The sequence below is a fragment of the Ruditapes philippinarum genome, unplaced genomic scaffold (genome assembly GCF_026571515.1).
Source record: "Ruditapes philippinarum isolate M1 unplaced genomic scaffold, ASM2657151v2 ctg2146_1_1_1_1, whole genome shotgun sequence".
NCBI lineage: Eukaryota > Metazoa > Mollusca > Bivalvia > Venerida > Veneridae > Ruditapes > Ruditapes philippinarum.
Window position 1 is genome coordinate 16,563 of NW_026859194.1, and position 26,684 is coordinate 43,246.

The 26,684-nt window shown below is 32.5% G+C and overlaps 1 protein-coding gene across 1 annotated transcript; it reads left to right on the forward strand.

Moving 5' to 3' along the window:
• The first annotated feature begins 44 nt into the window (after nt 1-44).
• LOC132755567 (G-protein coupled receptor GRL101-like) lies at nt 45-26,374 on the forward strand. Its single transcript, XM_060746453.1, has 15 exons — nt 45-426; nt 710-892; nt 2,331-2,435; nt 3,098-3,214; nt 3,606-3,797; nt 7,470-7,588; nt 8,348-8,478; nt 9,086-9,249; nt 14,043-14,186; nt 20,041-20,157; nt 20,906-21,415; nt 22,134-23,178; nt 25,116-25,645; nt 25,908-26,035; nt 26,237-26,374. Exons 1-15 carry the CDS (start codon nt 228-230, stop codon nt 26,372-26,374), a joined length of 3,822 nt encoding a protein of 1,273 aa, XP_060602436.1. The 5' UTR covers nt 45-227.
• Nucleotides 26,375-26,684: the final 310 nt, after the last annotated feature.

A 26,684-nucleotide genomic window follows, 5' to 3' on the forward strand; every position in this document is an offset into this window, starting at 1 on the left:
ATAAATGATTTGCGCGTTGTAATGACATGTTATTAGGTATACACGGAATGACTTTTAGTGTAAACATAATGTTATCTCTGTTCTTTTTTAGTACATAATAATTCCAAAAAATGCTACGAAATAATATGTTTAAATTAAATGTCCTTTAAATAGCCGATGAAATTTTTATAGTTTGCTATCAATATGTTGAAACGTTTGATATTCACAAAATGTGTTCATGATAATATATGTTCTATTTTTACATAATTATCCCTCAATTGGAAAAAGAAAATGATTTGGACAAAGGTGTTATCAATATGACTGAAAAGATATTGCCTTTGGTAAATTGCTCTGATGGATCTTCAATACCTACAGTAAATTGGTGTGACAGGAATTTTGACTGTTTAGACTATACGGATGAACTGTCTTGTCAAATTTCTACGAAAGGTTTATAAGAGTTCAGCATACTATTAAACAGTTTTAAACAAATTAAGCCTAACTTAGTCTAAACTAGCGTTTATCCTGTTTTGTAAGAATAAAAATCAATACGTAAAATGAATTTGTTACAGAAGATGAATTATGAATTATGATGTGACAGAACGGCCACTAGAAATAATAATTTAGAAAACAGTTCAACTGGTATTAAGACAGTAAATTACATAACTTTCCTGACACTTTGCCTCTTTCCTTGGTGGGTTCAATAATACTTCTCATATTATATTGTCAACAGATCACAATCTCACGAGTATTGGCAGAACAATGATAAAGATTGATTTTCCACAAAAACTGCAACCAGGGGCATACTTCAACTGTGAAAAAAGCCTGGAATGGATATCTATGCTTGCTAAATGTGATGACGTCATTGATTGCCTTGATGCTTCGGATGAAGTCACTTGTTCTCAAAGCAGTATTGGTATTTTGCTTTTTGTAAACGACTTTTATGAACTCATCTAAAATCCACCTCTGAAAACTGACGAATTTGTTATCAAGGTGTCGCTGTTGTTAAAATGTGATCATGAAATTTTGTTACGGACCTTTGTTTTTTTTTGTTTTGTTTTTTTTGTTTTTTTTGTAAATTGCAATTTATCTCTAACCACTGATATAAAAATCAAGTTTGGATCAGTACCCAGTCACTAGTGTGAAAATCTTCATTAGTTTTTATCAAGGACAATTGATCAGTCCGTCGTCCGTCTGTCCTTTAACTTTAATTTTTAACGACATCTCCTCATAAACCGCTTAGCAAATTTCATCCAAACTTCACAGAAATGTTCCTCTGGTAGTCAACTTCTAAAATTGTTCAAGTAATTTAATTCCAAGCAAAACTCTGGTTGCCATGGCAACCGAAAGAAACACTTACAATATCTTCTACTGGAAAACCGAAAGAGCTAAAGCTTAAATATTTGGCTTGAAACATTATCTAGTCTGTGTCTACCAAGTTTGTTCAAATTAATGCCCTGGGGTCAAAATTGGCCAATCCCCAGGGGGTCGTTGATTTCCTTATTTGTATTAATACAAACTTAAAATAATCCTCTTTTAAAAAAAACGAAATAGCTAGAGCATAGATATTAAGCATGAAATATATTCTAGTAGGTGTTTACCAAGTTTGTTCAAATAAAAGCCCTGGGGTCATTATTTTTCCCTTTATGTATATAGTAAATCTTTTTTTTTTAAAGTTTCTTTAAAAAAAAAACATAAGAGCTAGAGCTAAAATATTAAGCATGAAAAATCTTCTAATGAGTGTCCACCAATTTTGTTCAAAAAAGAGCCCTGGGGTTAAATTTGGCCCCGGCATGGGGATCATTGATTTTCTCTACATGTATATAGTAAAAACCATAAAAAATCTTCTTTTAAAAGCCCAAAGAGCTAGATGTAATATATTAAGTATGAACTATCTTCTAGTAAGTGTCTACCAAGTTTGTTCAAATAAAAGCCCTGGGGACAAAATTGGCCTTGCCCAGAGGGGGGGGGGTATTGTTTTTGCCGATATGTGTATAGTAAAATTTGAAAATATTCTTAGAGATAGAGCTTAGATATTTATCATGAAACATCTTCAAATGAGTGTCTACAAAGTTTGTTCAACTTATAGCCCAAGGGTTTAAATTGACCACGCCCCCGGGGGGCTATTTAGGTGATCGGTTTCATGGCCATCATGGCCCTCTTGTTTTTTTTGTTTTGTTTTTCTTTTTTTTTGTTGTTTTTGTTTGTTTTGATATTAAACTGCTGTTTAGAAAGTTATTTTTATAAGAAATTGAATTGTTCGATTTGATACAGGACATAGTTCGGTAATGAGAGAACAATGCGATACATTCACCGTATATTTTAATGTTTACAACCTTGTTCTATGTGTGCAGCATGCGATGACAACACATTCTCATGTGATGGCGGAAATTGTATAAAATTAAGTCAAGTGTGCGACTTTATACAGGACTGCACGGATGGAACGGATGAATTGTGTGGTAGGCAGTTAATTTTAAATGATTAAAAGGGTAGTAAAATATATTAACATATAAGTTTAAAAAAAATAATTAAACAAACATTTATCTTAATGCATGTTCAATCTATTTATGTTAGTTTTCCGAGTTGAAAGTTTGTTGTCCTGATACTAGAAATTAATATCATAGAGACTTTTGTTAATTTTCCTCTTTTTGATAGTTTCGCTAAGGCATACGGTCATAAACATGTCATTCATGAGCGTACATTCAACACTTTAAAGAAAATAAGTATCATAAAAACATACATTATATCACATTTGATACATTCTGTTTTATGAACACATTTAAAACCTTTAGTTTATTTGATTTATACAGAATTTATTTTAGTTCGATTGTGTATAAAGCTTTATGCTTATAGACACACTTTCGAATCCGTTCCTGGAACCAAACAGTACTGAACAATGTGTGTCTCAAGGAAACAACGACTTGCCACTGACGGGGTTTGAACTCATGCGGCTAGCGATCATTAGATTACTAGTCCGACGCTTTAACCACTCGGCCATGCCGTATAAATATGTAACTATACGTGTATAAATTTAATATTTTGGTCAGACTCAGACTTCAGTAACTTGTTCCTGCATGTTTCATTTTTTTACGCATATTGTGTCTTTTACGTATACTTGAAGAATACCAATCGTGTGTTGAGGACGAATTTCGTTGTGAAAATAAACAATGTATTCCGTCGAAGAAACGATGTAATGCTAAATCTGACTGTTACGATAAAAGCGATGAACTTGATTGTGGTATGTATATGAAATTGTTATTGCATTTAAAATTTATCATGAGTAGTGATAACAGTTATCGAATGATAACAAACGCGTGTTAGCCATATATCTACTTTAAATGTCCATTGTCTATATGCCTGTTTCAAACGTATATTTATTAATCAGATGGAGTTTTACTTGATAAAAAATGTTACTTAAAATTATTAAAATACAAAAAGCTCTGTTAATGCAAAAGTAAAAGAAAACAGCAACAAATATAATGGTCAATTCAAATAAGCGCTTTTTGCGATCACGCGGAGATAAAAGCTTGCCCAATTGTAATGCCGCAATCCTTAAAGACAAATCCTCAGTCACAAAGGGATCAAAGAATGCGTGATGATAATAAACATTTGATATCTTACAATTATAGATTCCTGTAAAGAATCCTTTCTCTGTGCTGATGATTATAAATGTATTCCTCATCGACTGACGTGTGATGGCTACTCTGACTGTAGGGATAGAAGTGATGAATTATCTTGCTACGTCAAGCCTCCAGTTTCTGGAGATTTCAATAACACATACATATGGTTAGGGGAACAAAAGCTTAAATTAGGTAATGTAGGTGAGTAAAATTCTTAGATAAAATTATTGTAATCTCTTAATTCATCTTATAAAAGTGTCCAGAACAAAACTGGAGACAGCTAGTGTCGAATTATGAGTGTACGATGTGTATCAAAAGTATGACAAAAGTGTCCTGTATAAATAATAACGCGCTGTGTTTGTGAAGATGCCTTGTCAATTTTTCTTTTAGTGATATATTTGTTTTATTTATTAATTTTAATCAAAATGCCGATGTTCTTTAATAAGAAAAGCAAACGAAATTGAGTTTTTTTTCCAGGTTCCTTTGGAGAAATTGCAATAAATATGTCGCATTGTGGAAACTCCTTATGTGTAAAAATTATCTTTAAAGTCTGAGAAAAGGGTTTTCTCTCTTTAAATTATAATTTCATTAAATGGTATCTCATATAATTTTGTTTTTTATTTAGAATTATTAATGTATATCTCAAGAGAAAAACATTTATATTAAACGCAGTTTTATTGTTGCTGTTATTTTAGTCTGAAGTTTGTGCTATTTGCAAACTACTTTGATTCACGTTCAAATGAGTTCAAATAATTCTGCTTCACTTTCACAAAAACTGCCTAGAATTCGTTATTGTTAATATTTGTGCATTTCTGTTCTGAACATATTTAAGGTTTTAATCATTTCTAATTGTTTCTAATGTAAAAAAAATAACACCAGTTATCGATTTCAGACCATGTTTTGTACAGGTTTGGTTCTTTATAGTTATTTTTAGATTTATAAAGTATAGACTTTATATCATATGTTTACCATAAATACATCTGAAAAAGAAAGGATAAAAACCAGTGCCTGTTCAAGTCGAAATGAAAGAGGTTATGCTCTTCACAAAGCTATGGTCTTAGATCTTAGTATTATAATCAACGTGTCACTTAATTTATTTGAACTGTGTCACGCATGCCGCTTTTCACAAAACCACCTTTACGCCTTTATCAAATGCACAATTTCATTTATTTTAGAAAATAATAAGTTAAATGAATTGAGTTTAGGATTTAATTTATTTCAATTGACTTTAAATAATTTTTTTGAATGATTCTTAAAATTCAAGTATCATGTTTCCTTCAGCCCCAATACGACCATTTACCAGAAATAGCAACAGTAATGATGGAATACTATATTTATTTTCAAAAACTTTTTAAAAAACCTCTTATCCGAGGTATTTTAAAAACTAAAAGTATACTTTAGCTTCAACTATTATTGAGAAGTCTCGTTTCAGATTATTGTCTTATCCAGAGTTTGGATTTTGAATTTTGAAACATAGCAAATGAGTGTGTAAATAACATAGTTTCAGTAAAACTTAATAGTATTTAATTTATTTCTTCTCAATGACTCCGTGTGCACTTGAATAACAGCATCTTCCTTTCCTTTCTTATATCAATTACTTTGTCATCATAATTGTTAGTAACCAATTTTCATGTTCTAAATAAATTTAAATGTAACCTTCAAATGAAAATTTATACAGAGGTGTTCATTGTAATGAATATGTAAAGGGAACACAAGTTTATTCGCATGAAAGTCCATTTATCAATAAAAAGAAACTACAAATAAAAATTTTGAAAATGCAAGTCAGAGGCAAAATGGGCTGACTTCTTACAGACTTAGCATGATTGTGCTTCTCTGCCATGGACATTCTTTTCATAATTTAATACACTATGTTAACATTTATATCAAAAAATCAAACGTATAGTAACACTTAGCCTACCGAGGCGCTTGCACAAATGATTCCGAAGATTTTGGGCATAACTTTAATGATTCAGCCTCGGTAAATCACGGTATTTACCGTGAACCAGAAATGGTTTTAAATGTGGTATACAAGGACTGTTTACCGTGAGTTGCTAATTAGTCCCCTACCGGTTTACCGGAGGGGACTTTAGGTTTACCCTCCGTCCGTCTGTCCGTCCGTCCGTCCGTCAGTCCGTCCGTCTGTCCGTCCGTCAGTCCGTCCGTCCACAAACTGGATCCCCGATACGCAAAAAGTACTGAAATAATTTTAATGAAACTTGATATATGGATAGATGACAGTATGGAATTATGCACGTCTTTTTCTTTTTTCTTTCCTATTTGAAAAAATTTCTGGGTTGGGGTATGGGCAACAAAATAGACTGAAAAATATGGCAAATTTTAAACACATAAACCTGGAATCCCGCGATAAAAGCAAAAAGTACTGGAAAATATTTTTTATGAAACTTGGGAATATAATGGATAGATTGGGCAGGTCCTGGAGAATTATTGCCGTCCTTTTTTCTTTTTCTCCTATGTTTGAAAATTCCCTGGTTGCTATGGCAACAAATAGTCTGAAAAAATATGGCAAATTTTATCAACAAAACCTGGATCCAGTGGATAACACGAAAAGTACTGAAAATATGTTTATGAAACTTGACCATAATGGGTAGATGGCAGTATGGAAATTTTATGCCATCCTTTTTTTTATCTTCCTTGTTGAAAATTCTGGTTGCTATGGAACAAATATACTGGAATTTTCAAAGATTTCCTGATTCTAGTTTTTTAAGTTTTTTCAACTATAATTCTTTAATTTTCTTAAAGGTAATGTTTATTCAAACTTTTTAAATTATAAGTTTGCTTGTCATCAACCACATCATAATGTTGACAAGGTTTAAACTCTAGCACAAAAAATTTTCAGAAAATTACCTCCCCCTTTAACTTAAAATTTTCATGGAAAAAACATTGTTTTTTTTTTTTAATAACTTCTTTTTCTGAATGTATCTACTTCAAACTTCATATAAATGTTTCTTCAATTGTCCCTCAACATTTTGTGAGGTGTTCAATACTCCTAAGCGACTATTTCCAGAATTAATGCCCCTTTTGAACTTAACTTTTTTTTGAGAAATTGGTAATTTTTTACCTGGAATGTTTAAAAATAACTTTAGAGTGTCCTTCAGTCCGGTCTGTTTTGTACATAAAAATGTTTTCCTGTGAATCAAACTTTTAAAGAACTTTTTTTCAACCCAAATTTAGCTTAAAAATAAGGAACCTTTTTTAAGTTGGGAATGGGGGCCAATGGGGGCCCTTTCAGAATGGTTTGCTTTGGGCTAAACCGGTAGGGGGATTTATGGGTTGCTTGCCATACTAATGAATAATTGCTTGTTATTTCTTGAATTTCTCCTTTTATTATTTGTCATCACCTATCGTTTATAGAGTAATGCACTCCTTTTATAATATTATAATTTTTCATCACATATCTTTTAATAAAAACTACAAAATACTTTGCATCAATCATTCCTCTTTTGACAGTAAAACAAATTATAATATAAAAAGCAATTGCCACTATACAAGCAACAAACAATTAATACAATTACAGTAATGAACTAACCCAATTTTTGTCGTTCTTTTTTTTGAATTCCCGTGACCTTTCATTAGCCAATAAACGGGTTATAGCATTCTCTATTATAATTCAAATAAGTGTCTAAAACCAAATTTATGGGAACAAACAAGTGGCAACAACCAAGCATTTTGAGTAACTTACCTTGAAACAACGTCACAAAAAAAATATTTCAACATGAAGTAAATTTAAAAGCTATGTTTACCACTGGTTGTATGGTTTTTCTATGTAAGATCTGACTTTGAGTGAGATTGACAATTTCTAAGTAATAACGTATCAATGCATAATTTATGTTCAACATTCTCTTTCCTATTTAGATATTATTTGGAAGCTCACATCACTAGGATACGAATCTGGGAGAATCACCTTTTCAAGTAACTCGATATTTCTTACTGAAAACGAATTTTTGCACTCAGGATATTCTTGTTTTATTAAGGTAAGTTCAAGTTTGCAATTATTTGTTCATTAACTGATGTCTACACATTTGTAATAAAATGCATTTTTATTTTTGGTTGCTTAATATTTGAAAGCACTTTTCTCATGGCACATATCAATTTCAATCAAGCCTAAAAGTCTTATGGAAAGTCTTTCGTAAACAGTCAAAGGCACTTGCCATCTTATTTTTAATTCCTTTACAAATAATTTCAACTCACCAAACTAAAACAACTAAAAAGGTGTTAAAATCGGTATTAAATTAATTAAAAAAATATTGAACAAGAGGCGGTTGACGATTTTTATTCAAACTGAATGTTTTTCAACAAATAAATCGCCATGCAAAAATCAAGATCTAGCAATCGGTCAAAGGTATCAGCCTTAAAAGTCGGTAAATTAGCTAGCCCCCCCCCCCCCAAATAAAAAAAATAAATAAATAATTAGATAAACATTCACGTACACACACATATACGAGACATTAGGAAAATTTAAACACAAGAGATATTGTTTACCTAATTGTAATAAAACAACAAAAGCAATAATAATAATAATTATTATTATAATTGATAAGATTCGTTATTTGCGTCATGTACAAAAAAGAATGTAAGGTGTATAAGATAAAAAATAACCATAATGCATTTACGTTTGTTTTCTGGAGAATAAAGTTACATTGATATACTTCTAGAATATCATAGTGATTTGCAAGATAAGTCATATTATTGTACTATTTTGTTTCACAGTCAGTATGATATTTCTATCGCAGGTAAAAACAGATTGTAGTTTTAAGTTTCGTGAAGCTGCCCTTGTAGACAATGTAGACAGTAATGACTTTGCGTATCCGTTCTGTGACTGCACAATAGATACATTAAAAAATAACAGAGTTGAATTTGACAGGTATGCGTTCAAAACATAATTATTTCACTCAAAAACATCGTAATACATGAGATTTTGAAAATTTAAATTTAGCTTTATTAATATTTTTATCTGATTTGCTGATAAAAATTATCTTATATATTTTTGGTTGAAAGAAATAAATTGAACCTTTCCTGAGATAGAAAAGGCTAGAAAAAAATGTGTCATATTATTTACGAAAAAATATGATACTACAGGACATAAGTGTTTTTATGTGCTTATAGGCTCTCAACTGAAAGCAATGGTTCTTTAAAAGTGCTCACTTTATCATATTCTATAGATTTTTAAAAATTAAATCATGTGCAGACGAACCATAGACATTTTCAGATATGTAAATAACATATTTTTTTCTTTTTCAATGCCAATAATTATAGTAAACGTTCTTCTTTTGTACTTTCGTAACATTTCGTACGTTGTGAACAAGAAAGTTCAATTAAATAGGAACATGTGTGATTTGTTCAAGACACGGCAAATTTATTACTTCTAAATGATGAGCAAAGACTGATTTGAAACACATTTTTAGTTAGACAGTAAAAACAAACATGATATTAAGAATGTAAAATGATAAATATTGTAACATAAATTTCAGCTTTGATTTTGTTTCGGTGACAAGATGCGATGGAAGTGAAATAACAGACTTACATGCTGTTAAAGAAAGTTTTTATTCTAAAACACTTCGACATTTTAGTGTGTATCATCGTCCGACAAGTGCTTTCTTGCGCCAAACATATATACCATCGTATTGCACTAACGGTAAGAAAACCTAATTAAACGTGTACGAAATTGGTGATGTGTTTGATATTCACGCTGGCGTTCTGTTGCCCTTTCATCATAACTCATTGAACCTGGTTTAAAGGTTAAATTAAATGTCTTTTTGTACTTGTTCATAGTATATGTTAAATTTGATCCAACACATAATTAAATCATATACTCCACTATTGACCCAACAGATTTCGGACGCAACCAACAACGCCTTCGCTTTATTCATAGCGAAGCATAGGGTACACACTTGTAAATAATAAAATATATATTTTAGGATTTTCTGTGCGGCCGTGTTTTATATGAATAATTTTCTATCTGTTTACAAAAGAGTTTTATTGGTAAAATGTCATGAAAACGAGAGAACCGGTGTTCATGCAATTAATTTTTATACCTATATCTTCGAATTTAAAAACAAGCTATTTACTTAAAGTCGTTTCAATTTGAATTGATACCACATTCATGACGGCATTTATACAATTTTGTTAATCAGGTAACACATTTTACATTACAATAGATTGATTTATGAACTTGTTGAATTGGAAACCACTTTTCACAAGTAAAACTAAACAGGCTTGTTGAATTGAAAACAACTTTTCTCAAGCACTGTTGTAATTTCAGATTCATTTCTTGCGGAAACGACTACCACCTTCCACAGATTAACAATCTTAAACTTTTTTAAATGATAATGACATTTCCCAATCGATTTGTCATAAATAATTGCAAAATATCACATTATTTATGTGGAAACGTAAAAATATAATTTAGATTCGTTTAAGCATCAGTTGGCCGACGACCACGCCGTACATTTTCGACAGATTATTGGAGATGGGAAATATAACTATAACATCAGATAGCCTCCTAGAAAACTAGGATAGAATGTAAACATTTGCACGATCTTTGAAACCACTGAGCAGTACAATGAAAGCAATGCAACGCAATATGAAATTAGGCTCAACTGCGAACTTGGCAAGTGCTGCTTAGCGGCCTCGTTTTTCCTTGGATAGGGATTGTTCCTCGAATAATGAACAGGACCTGGTCAATTTTTTACTTGGATACATGCCAGGGGCAACAGGACTATAGTTCAAAATGGTTAAGTATTGACGACCATTTTCTCGATAGTGAGTTGACTTGTCTCTCCTGACAAACAAAGTGCTATTGTCACGGCAAACGGAGGAAAACTCTAAAAGTTTAATGACAAAAGACTGAAAAGTGTGGGAAACCGCCAGATTCCAACAGTTTACGAGCAATTGTGAGGAAAACTCAAGCGCGATACGAAATCGTTTGATTTCACATTGCAGCGATCACAATTATCTCTTTGTCAGACTATAATTCCAGTTCTCATAATGATGGAATTTTTCAAGAAACAAAATGTTTCAATGAGTTAAAGGACTTGACTGGTGACGCGTAAAATATCCTAGCTCAAGCAGGAGTAAATGCAAATGACGAAAGAAAAGAAAAAAATAAAGCGGGACTTATTGCCGTCAAACCGACCACTGTGCAAAACTATCAGCGACGATATTGTTTGATAGGATTCGAGAGGTGAAGGATTCCAAAACGAAACTAACGTCAAATGAAATAAACAAGAACCATTTTTTGCTCAAGTTGGGGCGCAGAACCGATCGGTGGAAAATCAGGACGGCTTCAATTAATTTTGAAACCAACGATCAATAAAAAAAGGAAAAGAAATCATGAATGTAAGTAGAATTTTTGTAGCACTTGAAATCAGTGTTTGTTTTTTTATTCGGGAAAACGGCGGAAAAATTATCAATGTGGGAAACTATCATGCCAGACAAATGGATTCCAAACATACTAACAGCTGTACACTTGAAGTGTTTCGGACACCAAGGCAACTGCATATTCCTACTCCGTTTTCTTTTACAGCAGACAAGAACTATAAACGGAACTAAATTCTTAGAAAATGTTGTCATTGAAAAAGTACTTTTTCGTGCTCTTCTACAATGTCGACAGAATGATAAAACCGCTTTTCTCTTATCATAGGTCAATTGGTCACACACGCACATACTTCTCTGATGAATAACGGCTTCATGCAGATACGTATTGTTCGTGTATAGAAAATGTCCGAGATACAGTACACTTACTCGATAAATTAGGCTTAACAGGAATGTTTTCAACATCTGTACTCGAACCATGCAGTACAATAGTTTCCTTAGAGTTTTATTTTGTATAGCGCTTCAATGACGGTTCGATAAGCAACACATAAATTTAATTGCATTGATATGTTACACACTAAACGTACGCCAATACGCAAATTTGCAAAATCTCATTGGAAAATTGAATGCCACGGACAACGGAGTGCAATGTTCAATTATCCATATAAAACCGCCGAAAAGTAAAAGACCATATCCTGAAACGTCACGGCGGAAATTTGACAGTTTTATGACAGTTCCACATACAATTACACCTTCAAAAGAGTGGTTGAGGACAGATACAAGCCAATTATTATTAAAGAACCTGGTTTAATAATCTATACCGACTCTTCGAAAACAATATACGGCATCTATTTCAAAACAAATAATCTGACACTAAAAGATATTGGTCAAGCGATGAACAAAAATTGCACATTAATATTCTTGAATTAAGATCATGCGAAATTGGTATATACACGTTCTGCAAAAATTTAACCAATGAACATGTCTGAATTGTTTCTGGTAATAGTACAAGCTGGGCGTTTATTAACAATTATGGCGAAAACGTGACATCACTAATCGCATAGTTCGACATCTGTAATTTTAATGCATTCGAAGAAAAATACATACTATCTCGGAGTTACTATTTACATGCTGATAAATTGAGCAGATCGGGCAAAAATAGCACAGAAAGGTCCATGCATAGATCAAAGGCTTTTTAATTAATTTCTTAAATAATTCCCGAATATGAGAAAAGATCTATTTGCTTCTAAGCTAAATGCAAAAGTTTTATTGTAAGTGTCTAGATATTCTAACCTAGATGCTTAGACTACATATGCCTTTTCATTTAAATTGTGTGATCACCAATATTATAGTCTTGCTCCTGTAGCTTACTTGGGGAAATATTACAAAATATTACAAAGATAGAAAAGGGTTCACATAAGCGATAATAATAGTTCCAGTATTGCGATCTCATTTAAGGTTGTCAATTCTTATATCGCTGACCAAAGGTCCATGTTATTTACTACCAAAAAATATGATAAACAAGATCGACAAGGAAAGGCGGCATTCAATGAACGCAGCCCCCACCAAAGCCACAAAAAATGCTAAAATTAGAACATTTATAAGTAAAATCGTATCCTGTCAGAAAAACAAGGCTGAATGCCTTTAATATATTTGGAACATAGGCACCACCTGAAGACTCACAAGTCCTTATCATCAAATCCTGGAGTGACAGCACGCGTAAGCGTAAGCACTATAACACATTTAATACGCAATTTTACCTTTTTGCAAGGAACAAGCAAATCCCTTCAAACCGTCTAACAGTATAGTAATAAAGAGTCTCGTGGATTTGTATTCACGAGGTAAGTTACACGACTATTAGTACTGCTCGTTCAGCATAGTTATAGCACTTTCGCAAAAATAACGGGGAAAACATTCATAACGATGAAATAATAAGCAGATTCAAGAAAGAAATTTTAAATCTAAGTCCACCATATCCTAGCTATAAAACAACACATACGTAGCTCAATCACTCTGTCACGGTTGGATAAAACTGACAATGCATAGATCAAGCATTCTAAGCATAGAACTAGGGCTGTTTTTTTCTGTCTGTGCATTCAGAAAAGGAATGTTATTGACAGGTGTCAACCAATATGCAGGGTGGAGTTTTGTATCAGTATTTGCAACATTAAATAATAAAACTTTGATAAATAAAAATCTATTTAATTTCAAAACAATGATCTAGAGAGCTAATGTGGGGATTTACCTTAGAGACTAAGAGTATATGTACATTATATGTATCACATTCAAACATGCTTATTATATGTTGGATATCATAAGGATATTACTGACAAGGACAAAAAATATATAATTATATTATATTTTGCTCTCAATATATTATTAGCAATATATAGTCAGAATAATCTGTGGGGCCAATAAGGGAGCTTATGTGTTAAAAATTATATAAAAAAATAAAATTGATTGATTAAGCGATACTTACTTTTGGAAAAGGGAAGGCGAAGGTGGATCATAATTGTATCCGACTCAAAACTCTCATATGGCTCATACACCAACCTACAAGCATTCCGTACTTGTTCAAGTTATAATCAATATTAAAGTATGAATTACCCAAGTCGTTTCTAACTGCGTGAGCTTAAATTATGTTTTGTGTCGGCTAAAATTATTTTCAACCTTCGCCTTTCATTTTCCAAAAATAAGTCCAGCTAAATCAATCAATTAACAAATGAGCGCCATATTATAGTCAATTGGTAAACATAGTTAACATATCTTTTTTCTTAACTCATATGATTGTATGTGGATTGTTTTGTACGGGACTTGCGCATTCATTCGTTGACAAGCATGAAACTGTTTCATTCAAGGTTTAATAATTAAATTTGCGTATTTTTTCTTATTTTTAAATCTTAAAAATATCGCCAAATTATGCGTAAGCAGCTTAAAATGCCATTAGTTCAGTAAAATCATCTTTCATCTGTCTTTAGATAACAAAGTAAACGATAATGCTGTTACATAAACCAGTTTTGTCCCCATTACCAGAATTTAAGTTCTGGCTTTATTATATTTAAATTATATTATATTTTTAATATTTTTGTTTTAAATAAATGCTTTTTTGTTTAGAGTACAATGCGACCGTATTTGGTGAATTTTTTCATTGTGAAAGAGACGGCAAAGCAATATCAGAGTCGTTGGTGTGTATTTATGCCGAAGACGAAAGCGGTTACATGACTGGCTGTAGATCTGGAGAACATTTACAAAATTGCGGTAATAAAAACATTTATAAGTTATCAAAATTAATGTATTTTTTCTAGATTTCATAATTGAAATGTCCGTTGTGTGTAATTGACATGTTTAGTTAGATTATCTTTGTAGCTAACATAATCTAGCAGAAATATTCCTTGGTTGACATTTGGTTAATTATGCCTCCTTTCGAAGAAATGATGGTATATTCAAGGAGGTCATACCATGCGCGCGCATCCTCAAAATTCTTATACCACGAACACTTTTTCAACCGGTATTTTGAACAAAAAAAAGTCATGTAAAGCAATCAGAATAGATTTGAATTTAATTTCTTTTGCAAAGAAGATGTCCTTACTTCTAGATTTGATATTCTAAATGCACAACTCTTCCCTTTCTCGTCAGTATTTCGCTTTGAATGCGATTTTGATTCTGGATACTGCGTACACCCGGCGATGAAATGTTACAGAAAATTGAGAAATTTTCGATTAAACTGAAAGTTTCACTCAACTGGAAGTTATTTTATTGTAGAACCTGTTTCATAAATATATTTTCAATCTTTGTTATTAAAATATTTAATTACAAATAATTGTAATAACGGGGCATAATAAAAACATCATCTGTCACAAATAAGACAAGAATTTTACTTACAAAAAATAATATTTATTGTTATAACGAGACATTAAAAAACATTATCTGTAACAGATTGGGAAAGACTTTTAATTACAAATAATTATTTATTTATATTTACATTTATTTATAGCTCATTTAAGAAAATAAATGTATGCCAATTATGTCGCGAATTCTTCTCCAAACAACATGATGGTTGATCTTTGTATAGGCATGTGCTTTTTTCTGAGTACCATTATTTGAACGCAAGTTTGAATGCCATAGTGGAAAATGAGAATTAAAAGAGAAATATTCCCGATAAATTTTGTATTAACGACCTCTTATTTAGGAGTTCAGTGCTTCAATATGCATTAGCAAACCACCGTGCACCTATAACGATTATTTATATTATATCAAAATAAACTATTCTAAACTAATGATTAATATTTCACATTACATCAAGTTGTTTATGAAGAGTTGTTGAATAGCAATATAAAATATTGATTTTGCCATACTCAGAATGCGTACGCACGAAATGCAACATCCCTTTCTATGGAAAACTTGTATCGTAAAACGTCCTTAATGCTCTTAGGCAAACAAGTTGTTAAAATTGTATGATAAGAATATTGTATAAAGTAAGGTGAGAAAGTAAATTTCAGGGTGGTTAAAAAAGGAAATATATTTTGGTTTTGAGTGTGCTATAATATAGCAGGGTATGGAGTAATATAATAATAATAATATGCATGTTGATGTTATCATCATTAAAAAGTTGCGAACGGCTGATGACGTTACTCACATTTTGACAACACTCAAACTAAAATACCCTATAACTTTAACAGAAAAGCTTTTCTGAAGGTATAGTTTGGAACATTTAATGATGAAATGTTGACGTTTACTATTTGTATGATAAAAGGATTTATTATCATGAGAAAATATAAGTTTTTGTGACTTTAATATAATGCCGCATCTCATCGGAGAGTGTCGAAATTCACGTGATGTAAAGCTTGCAAAGGGCCAGAAATTTATGAGCATGCTCCTTTGGATGTTGACTATGAATTCATAACATTGATTTAATCGAACACAGTTGGGATATCTTAAATATAGATGAATACTTACCGTCCGTCAATTGTGTTCTCTGCGCCGACATGTATATACTAGTACGGCTGTCGAGGGTTAAACGGCTCTCTGCCCATTTGATTGTACGGCGACATGTCGTTCAGATATCCGTAGGCCTACGGCCCTTATGATTATTTTACTGCACATCTAAACTCCATACCGTGTTATATTATAGCACAGTTGACTCAAAATAAAGATATATTTTCTTATTTAACCACTCATAAATTGTCTCACCTTACTTTATACAAGATTATAATCATACGAGTTTTAACAACTAGCATTAAGCCTTTTTACGATACGAATTTTCCATAGAAACGAATGTTGCATATCGTGCATACGCATTCTGCGTAGACAAAGGTTATAAAGAAAGAATATGTAATATCGGTATTCAACAACTTTATAAACCACTTGATGTTATTTGAAAGATTAACCATTAGTTCAGAATAGTTTATTTAAATAAATAAAATGTGCACGATGGTTTGCTAGAACATATTTAAGCACTGAACTCCAAATTAAGAGATCGTGAAAACAAAATTTATGGGCAATATTTCTTTTTCTATTCTCATTTTCCACAATGGCATTCAAACTTGCGTTCAGAGTTATGAAGTTTCGTATATATTTGATTCCATTATGAACATCATAATGTCTGTTTCCTGTAAATGGTTCATTTTAAGACATTTTTCGTACAAAGGAAAAATATCAAAGATTGAAAATATATTTGTGAAATAAATTCCACAATAAACTAACTTCCAGCTGTGTGAAACTTTCAGTTTAATCGAAAATTTCTCAATTTCTGAAACATTTCAATGCCGGTGTACGCAGTATCCAGAATCATTATCGCGTTCAACGCAAAATACTGACAAGAAAGGGAAGACTTGTGTCAAGGCATTTTGGACTTTTAAAACTAGAAGTAAGGACATCTTCTTTGCAAAAGAAATTAAATTCAAATCTATTCTAATTGCTTTTCGTGACTCGTTTTTGTTCAAACTATCGGTTAAAAAAGTGTTTGCGGTATCAGAATTTTGTGGATGCGCGCGCATGGTATGACCCACTTGATATTGATTTCAACATGTCGGTCGGGGTTGTCCGTTGGCCAAACGTTACTGATCAATCAATTAAGGACACCTAACCCTAGGAACTTCAAATTTGGTTATGATTATATCTAACGGGTAGAAATCTTCGTATCGACGCCCTTAAAATTGTCATGTCGTCGTGTCTTTGCCTCAAAATTTAAAAGGCGAAGACACGATAGATGGCCAATTTACGTGTCTTTCACTTTCGGCGTGAAGGCATGACGATACAAAGACTCGATACATAAGCTAATTATCATGTCTACGACTGTCAAACCGAAGACACGAAGAATCGATACATTTGGAACATCGCATTTTAAGGCGAAGACAAGACGACATGACAGATACAGGGCAGGATACCAATATTTCTACCCACCGACATGACAATTTACAAAAATAAAAAGAAATCTCGTGTCGTCGCCTGTTTAAATATCGTTATTTTGCCTAAAATATATCGTGTCTTCGTGTCGGCGCAATCTAAGGTCGAAGGCAAAGACAAGTTACGTGAGCATATTATAGTGTCTTCGTTTCTTCGATTTCGACGTTTGTGGGGCGAAGAGAAATAAGTCACCATAGGTATGAAGATTTGTCATGACCATTAATGACCAATAAATAAACCCTATCGTTTTTGGGTTTACGAGGGTGAATGTCAAGGTCACATAGACCTTTTCACAGGTTCATTAGTCTAACGATTTTATGGTCAACCGGTCAAAGGTCAAGGTCACATTCACTTTGTATGCAAAAACGGTTTCCGACTAATTATTCAAGAACCCATGAACCTTTGGCCCTCAAACTTCTCAGATGCATTGGTCTTGGTCAGTTGATAAAAGCTGTTGTTTGTGGGACCAAGGGGTTAAAGCTCAAAACAATTTTCTACCAACTCGACAACCTATGGGCTCCTCGCCCTAAAACATCAAAGGTGCGGTGGTCTTGGCAAGTTAATGGCATCCTATTGGGACAAAGGCACTGGTCACATTAACCTTGTTTGACAAAATAATTATCACCAAAAAATCGCCATTCCATGGTTCTTTAAACCGCAAACAGAGGCGCATAGGTCGTGGCCAGGAAATGATCCCTATTGATTTTTATGTTTCAGGGTCAAAGGTGAAGGTCACAATGGCCTTGTATATCAACATTGATTCCAACCAACTTTACAACAAATGAGACTGTGGCCCTCAAACTTAAAATAGGCATTAATTTTTGGCAGTTCATGACTCTTTTAGTATTTGGTCGAGGGCCTAAAGGTCAAAGTTGTATGTCAAAACCTTTTCAGCTTATATTTAAAATAAACATGACTTATTGACTCATCTTTCCATTCGTAAACTTTTACTTTACACGACATAACCTAATACATAAACCGCTGAGCAAATTTCATGTTTCTTTGGTGGGAAACTTTCATAATTTTTCAAAGAATTGAATTCCATGCAGTACTCTGGTAATGGCAACCGAAAGTAAAAATACTTAAATAAATCTTCTTTTAGATAAAATTTAGATATTCAGCATGCAACATCACCTACGGCGTATCAAATAAAAGCCTTGGGATCAAAAATAGTTCTGTCCTGAGTGTCATTGGTTTTTCTTTTTATGTATATAGTAAAGACTTTAAAAAAACTTCTGCTCAAAAACCCAAAGAGGTAGAGCTAAGCAATTTAGCATGAAACATCTTCTAGTTAGTGTCTACCAAGTTTGTTCGAATAAAATTCTTGGGGTAGAAATTGACTCCACCCCAGGTGGTCATTGATTTTCCTTATACATGTATGTATATAGTAAGAACAAAATCAATCTTCCTAAAAAAATCCAAAGAACTAGTGCTTAGATATTTAGCTTAATACATCTTCTTGTGGATGTTTACAAAGTCTTTTCAAATGAAAGTCCTGGGTTAAAATTAGCTCCGTCCCAGTTGGCCATTAATTTTCCTTATATGTGTATAGCTAAAACAAATAAAAATCTTTTTCTATATACATTATAGGCTTTAGCTTAGATGTTTGATATGGGACATTGTCTGGTGGACAAAATTCAAATTATAGCCTTTGGGTCCAAATTGCTTCGCCCCGGGGGAATAGAGATTTTCCTTATTTGTACATAGTTAAAACATTCTTCTCTAAATTTACAAGAGCTCAAGTTAGTTTAGTTATAATAGGAACCAGTAACTTCAATAGCAAACATACACTTTCAATAGCAACAAGTGCATCTACCATTGCATTCCATGGCAGGCACCGACTTCCAAGGAAACATTTTATTTTGATTGGCAACCAGTGACATCTTATTGAACTGTTGTTTTTTTCCTTTAGCAAAAGCAGCCAATAATGTTTATACACATGCACTATTTCAGATACAAATATGAATTTTGTGATATTAGTTTAAGATTTAGATTTTATATCTGCTTTTGATTATAGTTTACAATACTACTTGTTCCTTGTCATGGAGAGTTTTTTATTCAGGTGAGCGATATAAGGGCCATCATGGCCCTCTTGTTAATCTTACTTTAGAAAGGTGATTGTTTTCTTTAAAATTCTTATCATACAATATAATAGATAAACGGTTGTTTGCATATATGTGAAAACAACCGTTCAAATACTGCCATATAAACTGTCAAAAATCTTCATAAAGAATTTTTAATACTACAAACTTCCCTCTTTAGAGAAAAAAGAAAGAAATTTCTTTATAAATTGACAGAAGCTGTGTACATGTTAATGAAACGTCACTTTCATCCAATGAAAATGCGAAGTTTACAACCGTACAGTTTTTATTCATAAATACTTTACATGACAGTTTTTTTTCTCTATCAGTTATATAGGTTTTAAACATGTCATTCAGTCTTTCTAACGAAATGACGCATTAACACAAACGTTGAAGATGCATATGCAAGGATATCGGTAGGATAGTTCAAATGTTGATCCCATTAATGATAGCGTATATATGATGCAATCAATTTTTAAAACAATATAATAATTTTGATAAATGAGAGTTAATCAAATAGGCAGTTCATTTATGTTATTAGTAACGAGTTAATCAGTTAACAAAGAAACAATTTGAAATGACAAAAACTTTCAGTAATAAAACACTTCAAATGATTTGATTTTCAGAACAATTCACTTGTCCTGCAAAAACTGTCAAGTGTCCTGGAAGTTACTGTATTGAACAGAGATTTTTGTGCGATGGACATATTCACTGTCAAGGAGGAGAAGACGAACAAGATTGTAGTAAGTTACATTGATCAATTATTGTAGAACTAATTTACATTTTAATTGGTTAGTGCCACCTATAACTGACTCAATCAAACGAGCCACCTATTATTGGCGCAATCAAACGAGTCAGCTTTTTTTTCTTTTCTTTTTTGCCATTTTGTTCGTTCTAAGGAGTTTCGTAAATCTCTTTCTTCAATAGTATTTCTCTAGTATGTGATTGCTTCAATTTTCGAACAGTTATAAAATGTTTCCGGTTCATATTTTTTATTTTGAATAATTTAAAACAGTCAGAGAATTTATTTGTTTGTGTGATTGTATTTTACGTCACATCGACAAAGTATAGGTCATATTGCGACCTTCCAGTTGAGAAAGACCTCAGTTGCCTTTCCGTGCATTATTTCCGGCACACACAGGTACCCCTTAGTTTAACCTTCGGCGTTCCTTAATCTAGCTGAAAAACTTTCTCTCATGGAAGAATTCAAAGCCTCTGTCGGGTTTCGAATCCATAGCAGTGAGGAACAAGTGGTTTGAATTCAAAGATTTTAACCATTCGGCAACGGGCGCCCCAGTTAGAGAACAAATAGCACGAAATTGTCGTCTATAATGTCGTATAATTACAATGACGTCTTTTATATTGAAATGCTCATATGTTAATATGCAAATAGTCATAACATTGCTGATCATTAGATTTGTTTCCATTTTAAACATTTCTATTTTGGTCTAGATAAAATATCTTTATTTTGTATTTATTTTACTATTTTAGCTTGCATTGACTCGGAGAGAGAAGTAATCTTATTTGTTGAAGATGGAGATTCGGAGACAACAGAAGCAGCAATGCATTTGGCTAAACAACTATTCACTAGCAATTACAATAGTATTGTTAGATTATTTTATTTTAGGAGTCTGTACAGATCAATTAAATTTGACATTACATACAGATTGTTGGAAATAAAAGAAAAACACTTTAATCAATACCAGGTGCCTGAATGCAAGTATAAAACAATGGCAAGAGACCTTCTTAAACAATTGCACTTTTCCAAACCTGGAAAAAGAGCGATTATTGTGCTTGAGAATAGTGATGAATCAGCAATTGTCTCCAGCTTAGCATTATCCAATCTCTCAGAGCCAGAGTTTTCTATATATCGGGTTATTAAAGATTTCAGTTCTACACTTTATAAGGATAACAGATACAATTTTGTAAAAGATATACACATAAGTAAATGGAGTTCTCTATTTTCGATTGGATTCAGACGATTTCCAGAAATATGTACAGGTAAGTGAAAAAATATGAGGATAACGAAAAACCGGTGGGGACATTTCGAATTCCGACTTCATGAATTCACGATTTCATCTTCATGAATTCCCGATTTCAACTTCACGAATTCTCGATTTCAACTTCATGAATTCACGCAATTTCAATTTCATGAATTCACTTTCATGAATTCACGATTTCAACTTCACGAATTCACGATTTCAACTTCATGAAATCACGATGTCAACTTCATGAATTCACAATTTTAACTTCATGTATTCACCATTTCAATTTCATGAAGAAGTTGAAATCGTGAATTCGTGAAGTTGAAATTTAAGAAATAATAGATATATGTACATATAGAATTGTCTGATTCATTTAATTTATCTCTTAAAACATCAATAGATATGTTGCTTAAAATATTATATTTTGCTTCACTTATGAAATGCGTGTACTTGTTATTTTAATAGGATGTTTCAGTTTTATATTTACTTCAGTATTAAGTTTAAATTGGCTACGCGTTAATACCTGACACAAGAATGTGTTTTTTCCCTATTTGTAAGACTTCTGAAAAAACAATTATTAGGCAAATAAGCTTACACATTAATTTGTATTTGTAATATTCATTACTGAAGTGAACTATTAAACAATCTAAGTAAACGACGAAGATAAATGATAACAATGATAATGTAATATTTGATAATGTTTCAGATTTCATCCCTATTCATTTACGTTTCAGAGGCTTCATATATTCCGTGTGCTGGACAGTTCAGATGTTCTTCTAGTAAGCAATGTATACCACTTGAACAAGTCTGTGATGATGTCATTAATTGCCCAAATGGTGATGATGAGCGACTGTGCGATTCTATATGTCCTTTGAAATGTAATTGTAATGGTGATGTAATCAATTGCAGGGCCGCCGACATATCCATGTCTGATATATCATCAGCGACAATACAAGTTAGGCGTGCTGATCTAAGTAACAATCCAAAAATAAAAGAAATACACAAAGGACATTTAAGTTTCCCTTACATGTTACGACTTAATATTTCGTCATGTGACATTAGTGTTATTGATAAAGAGGCATTTTCTCACTTGAATAATCTGTTATCGCTAGATCTTAGCAATAATAAAATACAGAATTTACCTGATATGGTATTTAGCAAACTTCGTCATCTGACCCAATTGAAACTAGATAAAAACTTTGAACTGACGAAGATTTCATCAACAGCATTCAGAGGATTAAAAGCAGTAAGAAGTTTAATCATTTCAGGCACAAACCTGAGAAAGATTAGCTCACTAACATTCTCTGATTTACAATTAAACATTTTAGATATTTCTGACAACAAAATTGAAGAAATTGAAAATTACGCTTTTAACAACTCTATTATTCATAAAATAAACTTTGAAGGCAATAATGTGAGAAAATTCGGAAAAAATATGTTTAACGGCGTAACATCACTACGTGAGCTTCATACACCTGCATTTAAATTCTGTTGTATCCGACCTTGTTATGTTCCTGAAGAAAATTGCAAACCATTAAAGAATGAATTTTCTTCATGTGACGATCTGATGAGAAACTCCGTTCTTCAAGCAATTCTTTGGATAGTTGGGGTAGCATCGTTATGCGGAAATCTATCGTCAATCATATACCGTCTTGTCTACGATCGTGCAAGACTTAAGATAGGATATGGCATATTTGTAACTAACCTGGCAGTTGCAGATTTCCTTATGGGTGTGTACCTGATCATTATAGCAGTTGCTGATTCACTCTACAGAAACAGGTACTGATTAGAATTAATCACTGATAAACTATACAAAAGCAGTGATTTATTATGACTGATTCTCTATGCCAAAACTAATTTGTAACATTACAGAGTCAAGAAATTATATATAACTGATTCACTTTACAGTATTTGTAATAAAATTTGATTTATAACTTAATCATTCTTCAGTAAATCGGAGTAACTTAGGCTGATTTACTCATAGCTACAGACACATAACTTTTTTCTTACTGTTTAATTCTACGTACAAAATTTTATCGGAACTTTTCTCTCTTTAAAAACTTGTACAAAACACAAACTGTGTAATTATTTAGAAACAAGGACAATTTTCTAAGCAGTTCACTTAAAAAATAAGGTACTTTGTGTCAATTGATTCACTCTTTATAAAATGATACTTATTCTTAAATTGTTCGTTTTTTTTCTTCCTTTTTTAGCTCATTTGAGCACAAAGTGCTCAAGGATGAGCTTTTGTCATCACTCTGCGTCCGTCGTGCGTCCTTCAAAAAATGGCGTCAAACTTTTCAAACAACATCTCTTCCTAAACCACATGGCCGATCGCCACCAAACTTTACAGAAATGATCCTTTGGTGGTCACCTTTAAAAATTGTTCAAAGCATTTATTTGCATGCAGAACTCTGTTTGCCATGGCAACCGAAAGAAAAGACTTTAAATATCATTTTTTTTTAAACCAAATAGCTCGAGCTTAGATATTTGGCATGAAACGTCTTCTAGTGAGTGTCTACAAAGTGTGATCAAATAAAAGCCCTTGTGTCAAAATTGGCCCCGCCCCAGGGGGTCATTTATTTTCCCTATATGCATATAGTAAAAACTTAAAAAATCTTCTTTTAAAGAACTCAAAGTGCTAGAGCTAAGTTATTTAGCATGAAACATGTTCTAATTGATGTCTACCAGGTTTGTTCAAATAAAAGCCGTGGGGTAAAAATTGACCCTGCCCATTGGGTCATTGATTTTCCTTATATGTGTATAGCAAAAAATTAATAAATCTTCTTCGAAGAAAACCTAAAAAGCTAGAGTCTAGATATAAAGAATGAAACATATTCGAGTGAGTGTCTACAAAGTTGTTCAGATAAAAGCCCTGCGGTTGAAATTGGCCCTACCCCGGGAGTCATTGACTTTCCTTATATATGTATAGAAAAACTTTGAAGAAAACCAAATAGCTACAGTTTAGACATTAAGCATGAACTATGGTCTAGTTAGTGTCTACAAAGTTTATTCAAATAAAAGCCCTGGGGTCATAACTGGCCCCGCCCCAAGGCCGTCATTGTTTTAAACTATATGTGTTAAAAAACCCAATGAGCTACAGCTTAGCATGAAACATTTTCTTTTGGGTGTCTACCAAGTTTGTTCAAATAAAAGCCCTTGGTTAAAATTGGCCCTGCCGGGGGTGGGGTCATTGTTTATCATTATATGTGTAGTAAAACTAGACATCATGGAACATCTTCTTATGGGTGTCTTCCAAGTTTTTTCAAATAAAAGCCCTGGGGTTTAAACTGGCCCCTCTCCGGGGGCCTATATACAGGTGAGCTACCTCAGGGCCATCATGGCCCTCTTGTTTGTTGTTGTTTTTTGTGACTGATTTCTTTGTGTATAAATACCGACTCACTTGACACACTTTATACCACAACCAAATTATTCTACTTAAATATATGATATCTTTATTGATACTATATCCACGCTAATGATGCAGATCATAAATAAGTGTTTCCATTGACGTTTTTAAGAGATTGTTTTTAAGGTCATATAAATGTACTCAATCAAACAAAAATAATTCTGCATAAACGAACTTAATAAAAAAGGTGATTATGATAAAAGAATGGATGCAGTGGATGTCTACAAAGTCTGTTTTTAATGATTAAAATTAAGTAAAATCTTTATTTCAAATTGATTATTTATAATATGACACCATTAATTTTCAGATACATTTTTAAGGATGATCAATGGAGAAACAGCAATTGGTGTATTTTTGCCGGGGTTTTGTCTACAGTTTCATCTGAAGCTAGCGTTTTCTTTCTTTGCTTGATTACATTAGACCGACTTTTGGTAATAAAGTTTCCATTTGGTGCAGTGAGATTTGAACCTGCGAAGGCTTATATCTGCTGCGGAATATGCTGGTTTATTTCCATAACTCTGTCGATCATCCCAATTCTTTACACAAGTCACTTCCAAAACCAATTCTACTCTAAAACAGGAGTATGCATTGCATTGCCTTTAACACGAGATAAACCACCAGGTTGGATATATTCCGTTTCAATTTTTGTTGGACTGAATTTTTGCACTTTCATTCTTGTTGCCATCGGACAAATATCAATATTCACAGAACTTCGACGAGCAACATCAGTTATAAAGAAGACACAACAATCAAGAAAACGTGATTTGAAAGTTGCTAGAAATCTTATCCTTGTTGCAACAACTGATTTCCTATGCTGGTTTCCAATAGGAGTAATGGGTAAGGTCAAATGTACACATTGTCTGTATAACGATACCTTAATGAAATCTGTTTACGCATGTATGGCCTCAATTTACAGAGGTCTAAATGTAAAAATGAATGTGTTTTTATAAAGAATATTGTGACTTTCATTTCGATTAAAGTTATCCTCATAAAACATTTTAACACAAATTTTCCTAGCATATAACAATCCTTTTATATGAGAAGCAGGCCTTGGAATATGTTCAGTAAAATGTCATAAATACACTCTTCTCTCTTTAAGGTATTTTAGCATTGAATGGATATCCGATTCCAAGTGACGTATATGCATGGTCAGCCGTTTTCATATTACCAATTAACTCTGCCCTTAACCCGTTTCTGTATACAGTGACAGCTATAGTTGGAAAGAAGGTGGAATAATGATTTTGTTTTTCTCTTTTGTAAACGTTTAAATGTAACCTAATCAGTCATAATGTATTCATTATTTACCGTAGCTAATTGATTATTCTTTATTATTTGGTTTTGTGACAGCTGAAAACAATTACGGTCCTTAGTAGGATAGCAAACATTTCTGTTGAAAACAAGTTGTTTTTTTTTCCTATTTTATTTTAGAGTTTTAATCCAAGCATTGATGAGCAGAGTCGGACGATGGTCCAGAAAGGTACATACGTGTCATCAGTTTTGAATTTATCATCATTGTATTTTGTTTTTCCCTTGCTTTTTTGTATAGCAAATTGCTATAATAGTTAGGAATAAAAGATACATTCATTTGGCATTATTGTCTGAATTAGTTTCGAGAAAGAGCCGTACCTGATTATCTGGTAGTGTACTTTAAAGGTTGATTGTGTCGTAGTCTTGTTAATATATCAAATCAAAACTGTGAGCATAAGATATTGTTTCAGTACAAATTTTTTTAATCTTGAAATATAGTTAAATTATATTATTCCGTTAGGCATCAAACAATAATTCTCATACAGCATGCCCTGTGACATTCATTTCAGAATAGGAGAAATCTTTTCACCCTGACATATATTCACTTTAAGTGTTTGAAATATCAATA